The following is a 14,618-nucleotide window of genomic DNA, read 5'->3' on the forward strand; positions in this document are numbered from 1 at the left end:
TTATACTCCAGAAGAAATATGTGGAACTCCACTTACATATGCTATCATGATATCCTCTTCCTGGTCCTGGAGGAAACTCATGTGCATCATGGGAAAATGAATGTGCTGAATTTGCATGTAAGGGAAATTGTGGAAAGTTGTCTAGCTTACTTATTTCCCACCTCTCTGTCTTCAATGTATTTTATATTGCTCTTCAATATGAAAGCTTTTTAGTCTTGTTGGCTCTCCTTCTCTATAACCCAACAATGCAGTAATTCATGGTGCAGAAGTCTCAGACTAGCAAGTTCAAGTATTGCAAAGAACACACAAATGCAATAAAGTGTAATTTTCCTTTAGGCAAGGGTTGTTGCCAACAGAGAGGGTTATTTACCATGTGTGAGGCAGGATAATAAAGCAAGGAATACCAGGGAGCATTGCCAGAAAACCAAGAACTGCACTAGGTGTTTACATCATGTTGTCCTTCTCAAAACTGTTAAAAAAAAAAAAAACTTATTTTAAAGGCAGAGCTACGAGAGAGAGAGAGAGAGAGAGAGATTTTCCATCTGTGGTTCATTTCCCAAATGATTGCAGCAGCCAATGTTGGACCAGGCTGAACCCAGGAGCCTCCTGGTCTCCCACATTTGGGCCACATTCTCCTGCTCTTCTAGGTGCATTAGCAAGCAGCTAAACTGGAAGTTAAGCACCGATGTGGGATGCTGGTGCTGCAGGCAGTGACTTAATCCACCATGTCACTTTATCAACCCCAATCTGAAAATTTTCACAATGTCATTTGGTAAGAGTTTGGACACTAGAATACAGTGTAGCAAACCTTTTTTTGTTTTGTTTTATATATCAAGATTTTTTTGTGCTTGACTTGAAAAATATTCTGATTTTCCAAATGATAAATTTACTTAGCCACTTACTTGTTTTTAGGAGAAACAATTTTGAGACATTCAAATTAGACAAACCCCAGGCTTTGACACTAATTACAGATTCATTTAATACTCTTTTGCTGATGTATTTTTCCCTTACAGCTTTCCATTACCTTCTGGAGAAATCCTAAATCCCTATGTATCTTGAAAATTCATTCTTAAAATATAGTAAAGATGATTGCTCGCACTGATAAGATACATATCCGGTTATTAGGATATTTATCATGATGAATATTTGAAATCCAAATCCTCATCTCTGAATCCCTTGATTTGTTATATGACCAGGAGACCAACTTGCTTCCTAAGAATGAATCACTAATGAGATCACTGGAAAAAAAATTCATCTTACTAACACCAAATGTCATCAATCCTTGGTTGAAGCCTGTTTCTTTAAGCCAGAGATTTGTGTCTCACAGCCTTGGGAACAAAAGCATTTATAAGAATTGTGCTCAGTCACAGCTTTAGCCAGAGAGTATGGCAAATGAAATGGAGACTCCCTAGTGACAAATGACCTTCCTTTTATTTCCCCAGGAAAATTCTAGATTTCAGTGCCTGGATAATGGCTGTTGCTCCCTATTTTACTTGACCTGGGAGGATAGCAGCCTGGGGTATCAGAAGTCAAAGATGGGATGTTGGGGTGCTCTTTCCACAGATAGCGGCTACTTCATGTACTTCAACACCAGCGTTGGGACAATAGAAGAGGCAGCCCTACTGGAGTCTCGGATTCTTTACCCAAAGAGGAACCAGCAGTGCCTGCAGTTTTTCTATAAAATGACAGGAAGCCCTTCAGACAGACTGGTTGTCTGGGTCAGGAGAGATGACAGCACGGGCACCGTTCGCAAGCTAGTCAAGATCGCAACCTTTCAAGGTACTTGGAAGCCTTTACCCAAGGGACTGGTTTGCTTTAAATTCTTGGACTACTTTCCTTCTCTTCTCATTTCACCCCTTCTCCCCTCCTTCTGCTTTCCTCCACTTTTCTTTCTTCTTCATTTTTCTCCTCTTTCTAAGAGATTAACAATGTATCTGGCATGTTATAATCATTCTGTGTATGTTTTGAGCTTTGAGAAATTAGAAGCACTATTGAGAGTTCAAGTGAGGCTTAGATATTTGTTTGTAAGTCACAACATAAAAATCACAACATAAAATTTAGCATTCTATGCTAAACATCAGGAATGGGGTGCAGTTATGTCGGCAAACAGAAGCAAAACTAAAACATGTAGAATTAAATGATAGGGGAAAAGAAATTCATGATTAAGATATGAAGATGAGTTTTTAAAACACATTATATAATATCTCTGCCAGATACTTCCTGTTACTGAAAATGTGTCTTTGTATATGTTTTATGCATTTTTAATAGTACCTACCTTGTAGGATTGCTGTCAGGACAAACTGAGGTAATTTATGTAGGACATCTGGCCAGTACCAAATTCACAAAGAGGGCTCATACAGTCCTGGCTAAATTATTTCCACTTACTTCTTTGTCCATAGGAGATTCTGATCATAATTGGAAAATTGGTCATGTAACACTCCAGGAAGACAAGAAGTTTCGCTACCTTTTTCAGGGCACAAGAGGTGACCCTCAGAACTCGCTTGGGGGAATCTTCCTGGATGACATCACTCTGACAGAAACCCCGTGCCCTGCAGGTGTTTGGACAGTGCGGAATTTCTCCCAGGTCCTCCAGGAAACTGTTCTGGGCGACAGAATCCAGAGCCCTCGATTTTACAATTCAGAGGGATATGCCTTTGGGGTGTCCTTATTCCCTCATGGCAGGCTAACCTCCACAAGAACGGGATATGTGGGACTGACTTTCCATTTGTGCAGTGGGGAAAATGATGCCATCCTGGAGTGGCCAGTGGAAAACAGACAGGCAATTATGACCATACTTGACCAAGAACCTGATGTCATGAATAGGATGTCATCAAGCATGGTTTTAACTACCTCCAGCCTCCATACATCTTCAGGTGGGTCGTTTGAGCATAAATGACAGCTTTTCCTTAACCCAAAGGGAAGAATAGATGTGAGTCTTAACTATGTACGGGAGTGTAATAGTCCTTTCACATTTTTTTCTTTGGGTATATTATCAGCATAGTCACATTGAGATTGAGTTGGTTAACATTTTCAGTGCAATCTTATTTCCCTTCTAGCTCCTAAATTTACCCATCAGATATCCATTGAAGGCTGTAGTGTACTTAGCAGACAAGTAGATCAGGGGCTTTCTGGTTCATAGATCGTTAGTTCTAGGGAGACAGATGCTGTGATCACTTATCAAATACTCATAATTCACTATGCAGAACTATATCACACTGATCTGAGGCTGTCACCCTGATCATCAGTGTGTCCTTGAATTAAACTTACATCAATAAAAGGAAGACAACTCCATTTATTTTCAAAGGAAAGTTTTAAGCCCTAAAAGGAAGAAGCTATATTGTTCCTCATTCTTCCTTAAGGAAATCACCCAATATTGGACAATTGACCATTCAGAACTGTGATTCTCTGTCTCTCCCTACTAAAACCTTTCATTTTAATTCTCCAAGAAACAGTAAATGACCCAACCACTTTTCAACATTTTGTTTTGGATCAACAAACCCTACAAAAATTTGGAAAATGAAGTATTAAGAGGTAATGTGATTTTATGTTTCCTATACCTTGCAGCAATCAATGGCTCTGTCATCTGGGACAGGCCATCCACTGTGGGCACCTATGATGCGCACTGTGATTGTTATAGAACCATTGACTACGGCTGGAGCAGTGTAGTCTCGCACCAAATGCTGAGAAGGAGGAGTTTCCTTAAGAATGATGACCTCATTATTCTTGTGAACTTTGAAGGTACTTTTTCTGGTCTTCATGAGTAGATAATTCTATGGTGTAGGTGTGTTGCTTGATTTGAATGGTAAAGGACTCATATCTTTCTTTCCATTGTCCTTGGGAGAAAGTGTTAGGTCTGGGTAAGTTACCAACTATGGAAGATTGCTAGTCTCAGTTTAGTTTTGCTCAGCTCACCTGTACTGAATTTATATTTCTTTTTACAAGTTTAATGAATTAAAGCTTGGTGGAAGTACTTTAAAATAGAAATAGCTCATGTACTGCATATCGGTTGTATTCAACAACTCTTTTCCATATTACTCAACATGATGTCTGGGGAATTTTCTCAAGAACTAGAAGTTAATTGTAGTGTGGTATTATGCCTAAGTCTTCCTTACAACCTTTTATCTGTATCTTGAAGATATCACCCACCTTTCACAGACTGAAGTCAGCACTAGAGACAGAAGTGAGACCCCCCAAGGCCATGCTCTTCAAAGCCAGGAGCAGCAGACACCAAGAGAAAGTTCAGAAACGGCCGAATCCGAGGCAGTCCCCACTGGCAGTCTGAGCCAGGGGCAGCCTAGCCGACAGAAGCGGGCTGTGAAGAACATGGGTCCTATGGACGACCACAACTGGCCTCAGGACCTCAGTGACCCGTGTGACCCAAACCCCTGCCAAAATGAAGGCATCTGTGTGAATGTGAAGGGCATGGCAAGCTGCAGGTAAGCTGTGTAGCTGGGGAGGCAGATGCTGGGTCAATGGAAGTTGCCTCAGGGGGTCAGCTGTAGGTGGATTTCCTTGGTTCTGTAAAGGGGGCTCCCTGGACCTGCAGAGGGCAGAGGAGTCCTGGTCAAGCCTAGTCCTCTGCTTCTTACCTTGCATATCTCTCCATCTGGGTCGTTGTTGACATCTTGAATGTTCTAGGAATTTCTGACTTTACCACTGCTCTTAACCCCTAATCCATAGCTTTTAGCTATACCATGGCTAATCGCTGTGGGATTCAGGACCAAGATTAAATTTTCACTAACCACAAATGATATTCTTAATTATTAATTAAAGTTATTGTTTTAGTGCAATCATTTGTCAGTTCTGTTACACTATTCTTCTCATACTCAAGTGTTCAATAATAACAGTAAAACATCCAATCTTGATGAAATATTAATAAGAACAATAACAGCGATTATAATAACGAAAACAATAATAGCAATAAGAGCATCAAGATCACCCCGCTCACTATGTGGTTTTTGCCCTTCTGACCATGAGGCGGGCTTGATCTAAATCTGTCTTCATCATCATTCTGTGACTTAGAGCTTTCCTTACTCCCATTTAGTACATTAGGAAGTTGAAAGGCTAGGTAATTTTCTTAGCATGACCTTTGTGGACTTACATCCAGTTCTGTTTTCACAATTTGTTGTAGTCAGTAGTTATTTTTGTGTAATGCTTGTTAGCATAAAGAACATAAAATAAGTTTAATGAAAGTATGAATACAAAGCACCGGCTTCATGTCACAGAACAAGAACTAAATTGGGAATAATGTCTGTATCTCAAAACACCTGCGCTTCCTGCGAATGTTTTTCACTATCTGCTTTGTTTCTTCACCACAAAATTGAAATAATTTTGTACATAAATATTTCCGCAAAAATTCTACAGATATGTCTTCTATGCCCTTCACCTACCTTTCCCTAATGTGAACATGAAATGGTCATTATATGATTAGCAAAACAAACAAAAAATAAATATGGGTACAACACTTCTAAGCAAACTAAAATCTTACCAAGATCTCACCATGTTTTTCCATGATGTATTTTTTTGTCTTTGGGTTAAATTTGTACATTTTGGGAAGGCATTTAAGGTTATGCATTTGGGGTAACAAAAGCAAAGTCACTGAGCGTGACTTGCCCTTTCAGTGTACGTACAGATAGAAGTGTGACTTCCATTCACATCATTGCTGGTGATGTTAACCTTCAACACTTGGCTCACCAGGACTCTACCGAAAGAGCTACCACTCCTTCCTATGCACTTCATCTTTGGGATCATACAGACCTCCTGTTTTTCCCCAACCCCACACCCACCAATTTCCTTGTCTATCAAGTGGGTTCTGTCCACTGAGAGCAATCACCAATGTGATTTTATCATGGTGATTTCCTAGTTCATCAAATTCCTCCACACTCACTAGTTAGAATTCTTTCATAGAGGATAATTGTTTCCTATGCTCATTCATTGGTTCATACTCAGTGAATTATTTGCTTACATCAATAAGAAACCCTAAGTGCTTTAATTAATGTATGGATCATGTTTTAATAATTTCATTGCTTATTTTATTACTCATATTGTTTTAATTTTGGGTTTCGGAAGCTCTTCTAGGTTGGCGCTTGTGCTTTTAACCGTCACCCAGAATTTTATGAGTGAAATGTTACTTTCTTGCACCAGAGGATACTCCAGGCTCATGTTTTTTTTCCCCCATGCCAACCCTAGAATGAACCTTTTTTTTTTTTTTTTTTTACAAAGAGCACTGTGCTTCCTTATATTGGAGAATGATCATGTTGTTTATTCTTTAGCAATCTCCCAGTCTTGAGATAAGGTCTTTAAATAATTTCAGAATTAATGAAAGGAGTTGTTGACTTCTGAGCATTTCATTCTGCTCTGTTGAGTAGACTTTGTAGTAGAAGTATTGTTTGAAATGAATGCTGAAATGTAACAATGTAAAAAAAAAAAAACAGAAAAGAAACATCATCCTTAATACATTTTTTGTGAGATTAGTTAATCTGTATACCAAACTACATGGAAATAAAAAACGCTGCTCTGGCCATTGTGTGCCAAGCACTTGAATAGGCCCCATATCCTCATCCCATGTGATTTCAGGGTCACCCAATTAGATTGCTGGCAGTACATTATTTACGGTAATATTTTCATTGGTATAGTCAAGAGTTTCAGGCTCCAACTAATGCACTAAGTCAGACACCGTCTAGTTTATAGTCTTGAGCTATTATTAGACAGCATATATGCTAAGTGCTCTGAATTCTCCTTCTGAATATGTGCTGTCTGAGAATATTAAGTTTGATAGCTTACCTCTTGGCATTAAACTTCATCTGAGAAAAATGTACTAACTATGTAGTCCTGAGCAAGTTATTCAACCTTTCTGTAAAGTGAAGATGATAAGAAGGACCTGGTAATAACCTGTGTCTTGAAGGATTATCACAAGATTAAGTTCACTGATGCGTAAAAGGTGCTTGAAATCAGGTCAGGCACGTGGAACTCTTCATTAGTTATTAATAGCCATTATTCAGGTGATATAAGTTGCCAGGAAGCTCTTGAGACCCAAGTAGCTCCAATACTCATTTTGTTTCCACAGGTGCGTCTCTGGAAATGCCCTCTTCTATACGGGAGAGCACTGCCAGACCATGCAGGTCCATGGGAGTGTCATGGGCCTGATGTTCGGAGGCGTGGCTGGGACGATCGTCTTGACATTTGTCATCCTGTCCATCCTGTTCCAAAGATCGAAGCACTGATGTACTTGCTTGCACGGTCCAGCCTGCACATGTGCCTCCTCACAGATCATCCTTTCTTGTGGTCAAGACAGTTAGGGGCAGATTTTATCAGTCTACTTTGAACAGGGCTTCTGAGGACCAAGGCCTTCACCTTAGTTCTCAGCTTTACTGTTTTCTGCCCCTCACAGGGGCAGTGTGTGCTTCCAGTGTACCTACGGTGTCCTTTGGCAGCACTCATCACATTTCACTCTAAGTCATTGTTCACCCACTGTCTTTCCTGTAGATTGGAAGCTTCGTGAGGGCAGGAAGATGTTATCTTTATTCACCCCGGGCATGTCTGGCTGACACACAATGGGAGGGTTGGGTGAGACAGTAAAAAGAAAATCTTGAATGAATGAAACAATCAGTAAATGAATAAGAGCAACTCTCACTTCTATCTTAAATTATCTATGTAAAATGCAAACCATATGTTGGTTGAATTAGAATACAATACTAATTTTTCATCAGGCACAGTAATGTTATATTCTTTTAATGTCTTGTCAAAGAATTTGAAATAATGATTAATTCCTTTGGCAGGTGGGCTTTTAAGATTTGTTTCCTCCCTGGATTCTAAAAAAAAAAAAACTTCAATAAATAAATGTTTGGTTAGTACATTTTATGTGTCCAGAATTGTGTATAAGCATGGCTGTGTCAGTATGTGTTGAGGGAGAGGGTGTTCAAAATTCCTTTCTCAGATCTTTTCTGTATTAAAGTATGCCTTATATGCTATTCATGCATAAAATATTATACTAACTATCCACATAACTCCACAGAGAATTTCAAGAAAATATTTTAAAGATGTATTTATTTTTATTTAAAATGCAGATGAACTGAAAGGAGATTCAAAGAGAAAGATTTTCCATCTGCCATAAAAAGTCCCCAAATGGCCACAATGGCTGGAGCTGAGCCAATCTGAAACCAGGAGCCAAGAGCCTTTTCCAAGTTTCCTATGGGGTGCATGGGCCCAAGGACTTGAGACATCCTCCTCTGTCTTCCCAGGCCACAAGCAAGGAGCTGAATCAGACACGAAGCAGCAGGAACATGAACTGGCACCCGTGTGCCATGCTGGCCTTGTAGCAGGAAGATTAGCCTGAATGCCACTGTACTAGCCCCTTAAGGAAAAATCTTTAAGACCAGGTTCTTTTCCTAATTTTTTTAAGGTCTGTGTTAGAGCCAGGAGAAGACCTGGTCTTTTTTTTTTTTTTAAGGATTTATTTTATTTTTATTGGAAAGTCAGATATACAGAGAGGAGAGACAGAGAGGAAGCTCTTCCATCCCATGATTCACTCCCCAAGCGGCTGCAATGGCTGGAACTGAGCCAATCCAAAGCCAGGAGCCAGGAACCTCTTCCGGGTCTCCCACGCAGGTGCAGGGTCCCAAAGCTTTGAGCCGTCCTTGACTGCTTTCCCAGGCCACAAGCAGGGAGTTGGATGGGAAGCAGAGCTGACACCCATACAGACTCCCAGTGCATGCAAGGCGAGGACTTTAATCACTATACTATCACGCCAGGCCCTCTTTTCATAACTTTTAAGGGGATCAATCTACCTGCGGTAAAAGAGGTCCAAGGTCAAGTTAATAATGAGAAAAGCTGGGTTTCCTTTTCCAGTCAGTAAAGACCAAGCTCAAGTTTAATAAAACAACAGAAGTCAAACAGCCTCCGTGGTCCAGAATGGATGTTACCAGGCTTCCAAAGTAGACACCATGTGGAAATTTCCTAGAGATAAAATTCACTGGAGACATAGAGAAGATTGAGAAAGTCTCTTCACTGCAAAGGTATGAGAACAGCATGAGAACAGCCTCGTGGACTGTGACTGAATCATGAGGTACAGCGGAACGCCCAGGTGGGCTGTTGAAACTGCTGGGCAGGACTCCATGGCAGCAATTTCTAGTTAAGCGTATCTGAGATAGGGTCCAAGGGTCTGCATTTCAAATGCGTCTTCGGGCCATGCTGGTCCTCTGGGCCTTCAGCACACTTGGAGAACCACTGCTCTAGTGGGTAGAAAATGAGTCTGAAAGTGGGTATCCTGGCTGCAGGATTAGATTGACCAGCTAAATAGCTGTGTCATCTTAGTAAGAAATCACTTCAGCTCTTGGTCTTGATTTTACTGATCTGTTAAATGGAAACAATAGCTAGCTACCTCCTTCCACCTGAACTTACCAACCACAGGCATGCAGAAAAATAAAATGGAGTTATGGATATGAACATACTTTTTTTAAGTTAAAAAGTTTGAAAGCATTGCTCTTAAATTTCTGTGCTAAGTAGAAAACCATTCAGCTACCAGCTCAGTTACATGTGTCCAAAGACAAAATTGAAAGTAGTCTCTGGCTTTTATTTCCTATGTGCGTCTGACTCTTGAACTACTTCCTAACTAGGTCTTGAGGAAGTCATTCTAATGCTCTGCTTAGTGTCCTAGCTCAGGGGTAAGCTCCAGGTATCGCTGCTACTGCTACTGCTACTGCTACTGCTACTGCTTCTCCTTTGGTTCTAGTAAGAGGGTTACGTCCTGAGCCACTCCTGGTTTACATTTGATCATCTCAGTGGGAGAGGCCCTATTTCAAGCCAAAGGTGATGTTCTTTATATATATATATATATGTGTGTGTGTGTACAGATCAGATTAAGGAGGGAAGGAGAGACAGAAAGATCTTCTATCTGCTGGTTCGTTCCCCAAATGGCCTCCACAGCCAGACCTGAATTGATCCAAAGTTAAGAGCCAGGAGCTTCTTCCTGGTCTCCCATGCGGGTGCAGGGTCCCAAGGCTGTCCTTGAATGCTCTCCCAGGACGCAAGCAGGGAGCTGGATGGGAAGTGGAACAGCCAGGACACGAAGCAGCGCCCATATGGGATCCTGGTGCTTGCAAGGTGAGGGCTTAGCCATTGAGCCATCATGCTGTACCCAAGAACAATATTTTTCTCTAGAGGAAATGCAAGTCCAAATGTGAATGGTAACCTAGTATTTTGTTCTAGTACCATAGGGCCAACCTGAGGGTGAAATATTTTTATCTTTTTCTGCAGATTCTCTCTAGCACCATTGTCTTCTTCCTAGGTTTATCACTTGGTGAATATTGATCATGTTTGTTAATTGACCAGTACTCAGACTCATTATAGATCAGACATTATATTTGGCTGTTTGAATACCAAAATCTGAAAAATCCTAAAAGGACTAGCAGATAATTTTTTTAAGGTTTTGAGAAAATGGAAAAATGTTCATATGTGATGGGGAGACCGGTAGAGAAGTTAACACTTAATAATACCTAGCTGGTATAGGACTCAGCGTTCTGATGAACAACATAAGGGGCCAGCATTGTAACTAAGTGGGGTAAGCTGCCACCTGGAACACTGGCATTCCACCATAAGCACTGGTTTGATTCTAAACTATTCTGCCTCCTATTTGGATTGCTGCCAATGTTCCTGAGAAGATAATGGAAGATGGACCAAGAATTTGGACTCCCACCACCCATGTGGAATAACTGGATGGAATTCCAGGTTCCTAGCCATTGTTATCATTTGGGAAATGAATCAGTGGGTGGAAAATCTGTGTGTGCATGTGTGCATGTGTGTGTCCTCTCTCTTTGTAACTCTTTCTTCCAAATAAACATACATTATATGTAAAAAGTAATGCACAGCACAGAAAAAAATGAAGTCTTCCTAGTGCCCGGGAATTTGGCTTTCTTGGTGTTGCTTAGCAGAAGAAAGTCAAAGTGGCTTAAACATCTGACCAAGTGCCATGTTTCCCTCTACCCTATCCCTTACGCTCATCCCTTGGGTAAGTGCATTCTGTAAATTGACCTGAGACAATCTGGACCCTCCTCAATGTCAGGCACTTTAGGTATTATCTGGAGCATCCAATAATTACAGGTGGGTATGAACTATACCCAGCTCCACAACAAGGCTAACATGATCAAGATTCGGGCTAAATTCTGCTTCATATTCCCATCTTGCCCCTACAAAGTCTGAATAGTCACCAAGTCTGCTTTGCATAAGTGGGGAAGGGCTCTGTGCTTCTGGTTTCTCTAGCAAACTGCTAGAGTTAAAAATGTCTTCCTTGCAGCTCCACTCAAACAAGTTGAAGGCTTAAAATTTTGCCCTGTGTATTTAAAATCTTGGCCCAATACATAATTCTCATAAGAGGCCTTCAAATGCTAACTGCTTTTGGAATCCAAGTCCCAGCCCATAGACTTACAGAGAACAGTTAAACTGCCTCCAGCGTATGGATTACAGTCACCCAAAGTGCACCATGACCAGTATCCACGCCGATACAATTTCAGTCTGATTCCATCTCATCTTGAGTTCCCCCTTTTTAGTGAATCTGATCATCTGTTTTATAGCTTTCCAAAATTATAGGAGGCCATTACCCAGCTGTTCCACTTGAGTGTCCTGAAGCAATTCTGCAAAGGGCAAGTATCTTAGACAGGTCCTGGAGCCACTTATCAGCAGCATCCAGCATGCTCATTTGGTAGTGGAGAAGTTTAAAAAGGTCAGTAGTGGTGTAGGGGGTGGTTTCCAAGAAATACAGGCTAATCTCCACCGAACAGTATGTCAACACCATTTTTGCTTGCTCTTCATTTTTTATGGATGCCATTTTATATCCCATTAGTCACCTGCCCACTCTTTCAAATGCATAACAGCATCACTAAAACAACTTTGCTATATTAATTTTACATAAATGTGATGGATTTCCCAAAAAGAAATGCCACATTTATCCCATAGGTGTCATTTGACAAATGTTTGCAAACTCTACTGGGTGGCGATGGTAGAGAATGGGGTAGGGCACTGGTGCCTGCTAATGAGCACACAAATGAAAAAAGAAAAGATTTGTCAAGGGTGGAGCAGCCTAGTAAGGTTTGTGTGTGTGCACCTGTGTGTGTGTGTGTGTGCACGCGCACACACATGTGTGCTTTCATGTAAGTACGGACAAGCAACGGAGCCAACAGTGAGATGGGACTGAAGAAAAGACCCACCCCTCTGTTCCTTTTATGGTTTCCGAGGGCCTGACTTGACTTATGAGTTGAGACATGGTCTCAATGGTCTCATCTGGGTCACAGCTTCCCTTAGGACAGTCTGACCCATGTGTGACTCACCAACTCAGTGGAAATACTCAGTCATGTTTAAAGATTCTTGTCTGGACAAGGGAAAAACAAAGAATGGCAAAGTGGAGGAGATAGGGGAGACTGAAAGGCCAGGGAGTCCAAAGATGAGACTGGCGGAGTAACAGCTCCTGGTCAAAGTGCTCACCAACATTCCTTCAGTCTCATGGAAAGAGAACCTACAGATCCTAGGTGGCCAAACAGCTACTCAGGATGTAGCTCACAGTCTTCTCATTCTCTTGCAGGTAGCTGGGCTAGGCAATCTACTTGCAAGACAGTGGAAGCAGAAATGCTGCTTGTTGGCTTTGGAAAGAAGTCTCAGCGATGCACACTCCTAGTCCCTTCCTCCACGCTAAGGACCGAGGAAGGTCGAACCAGGTGATGGGACATACTCCCTGGGACCATACAATAACCCTGGGGAAAATCTTTCTTAGAGTGAATAAGCACACAACAGAAGTACAGCCACTGAAGGTCAAGCAAGAACAGTATTTTAGCCCCTGAACCCAGCGGTGCCTGAAGGTATGTTCTCTAGTATCTTTCCCAGTTACGGAGCCAATAACTGCCCACTTTTACTCTAGTATGAGCTGTGCTTCTGTGAGTTGTAATTAGGAGACCTACTACTGTGGCGGCTCACAATTAACTCATTCATAAAGATGGCAAGCCATGGAGTTAGCTGCAGGATTAAATAAACTAATGTAATCCATAAGACCTTCAAAGCTGACTCGAGCTGCAGAAACATGGAATCTAACTAGGTTTGTTACATGATTTTTTCTCACATTCTGATCTCATACTGGCATGATTTCAACTCAAACCTTGGTGAAGTTACTGTCTAGAGGATCATATATCTTTGGGTTTTTTTTTCAAAGTCTCTTAACTTGAATCAAATGCAAAAAATTGGAGGATACGTTTATTTTCATTCTGAATAGTCTCTGGATTTGAATTTTCTCTCTCCCTTCTCCTTTGTGTATGTGTGTGTGTGTGTGTGTGTGTGTGTGAGCACATGTCTAATTTCAGTATAAAGACAGTACGATACAAAATAATCACTGATTTTTTAAACATTTATTTTACTTTTTATTGGAAAGTTAGATATACAGAGAGGAGGAGAGACAGAGAGGAAGATCTTCCATTCATTGATTCAATCCCCCAGTGGCTGCAACGGCTGGAGCTGAGCTGATCTGAAGCCAGAAGCCTCTTCCGGGTCTCCCATGAGAGTGCAGGGTCCGAAGGCTTTGAGCCGTCCTTGACTGCTCTCCCAGGCCACAAGCAGAGAGCTGGATGGGAAGCGGGGCTGCCAGGATTAGAATCCATGCCCATACAGGACCCTGGTGCATGCAAGGTGAGGATTTTTGCAGCTAGGCCATCACATTGAACCCAATAATGACTAATTTTATTCATGAGTATATATTTGTGTCCTAATCTGTGAGCCTTGATAAGAATTTCAGAACATGTGGCTTGTTGTGTTGCATGGTGGATTAAGCTTCTGCCTGTGACACTGGTATCCCATACAAGCACTAGCTAAATCCCAGCTGCTCCACTTCCAAATCAACTCACTGCCATTGTACTTAGAAAAGAATCAGAAGATGGTACAAGTACCTGGGCCTCTGCCATTCATAGGGGAGACCCAGATGGAGCCTTTGACTCCAGGCCTTGGCCTCACTCAGCTCCAACCATTTCAGATATATGAGGAGTGAACCAGTAGATCTCTTTTTCTCAAACTCTGCTTTTCACGTAAATAAATAAATCCTATCTTATAATGTGAAAACTGGAGCACAAGAGAGTTACTTTACCCAAGGTGACAAGCCAAGAAATGGTGAACCCACAGTTGAAAATCAGAGATTAATTATGAAAATCCAGAGATAAACTATGATCTGAATCAGCACCCTGCACTCACCCATCAACCATCATTTGATGTTACAGAACAGCCCCTGGGCCCTGACCCATGCAAATGGAATCCAAACAATTCCAGCAGCAGATCAACTCTGTTTCCATCTGCCCATCATAAGGAAAAGCACGACTCAGCCAAATTTATTAGGACAAATGTCTCAATTTGGAACTTGATCTGCTTAAACACAGCTCCCAGATCATAATTTATTTTTGGTAAATCATATTTTCCTCCTGAATGTCTGAATGACATTCCCCACTCTGAGAACTCTTGATGGAGCAGTGACTAGAATGGAAATAACCCCACTGACAATTGGAACCTCATGGGAAGCTCATTTGAATGGAAATTAAAGATGAGAATAGCAAGTATAGTCACGCTTTCACTCAGGGAATCTACAAGGTGGCTGCTTT

General features: G+C 41.3%; 1 protein-coding gene across 1 annotated transcript in view; it reads left to right on the forward strand.

Annotated features, from left to right (window-relative positions):
• The window catches only part of MEP1A (meprin A subunit alpha), a 28,422-nt gene extending 21,199 nt beyond the window's left edge, over positions 1–7,223 (forward strand). Inside the window, exons 10-14 of the mRNA XM_040983101.1 lie at positions 1,568–1,779; positions 2,400–2,873; positions 3,565–3,738; positions 4,136–4,436; positions 7,067–7,223. Of these exons, the coding sequence (XP_040839035.1) occupies positions 1,568–1,779; positions 2,400–2,873; positions 3,565–3,738; positions 4,136–4,436; positions 7,067–7,223 (1,318 nt within the window). The remainder of the gene's footprint in view (positions 1–1,567; positions 1,780–2,399; positions 2,874–3,564; positions 3,739–4,135; positions 4,437–7,066) is intronic.
• Positions 7,224–14,618: the final 7,395 nt, after the last annotated feature.

The sequence above is a fragment of the Ochotona curzoniae genome, unplaced genomic scaffold (genome assembly GCF_017591425.1).
Source record: "Ochotona curzoniae isolate NIBS_2020 unplaced genomic scaffold, NIBS_Ocur_1.0 contig_3819, whole genome shotgun sequence".
Lineage (NCBI taxonomy): Eukaryota > Metazoa > Chordata > Mammalia > Lagomorpha > Ochotonidae > Ochotona > Ochotona curzoniae.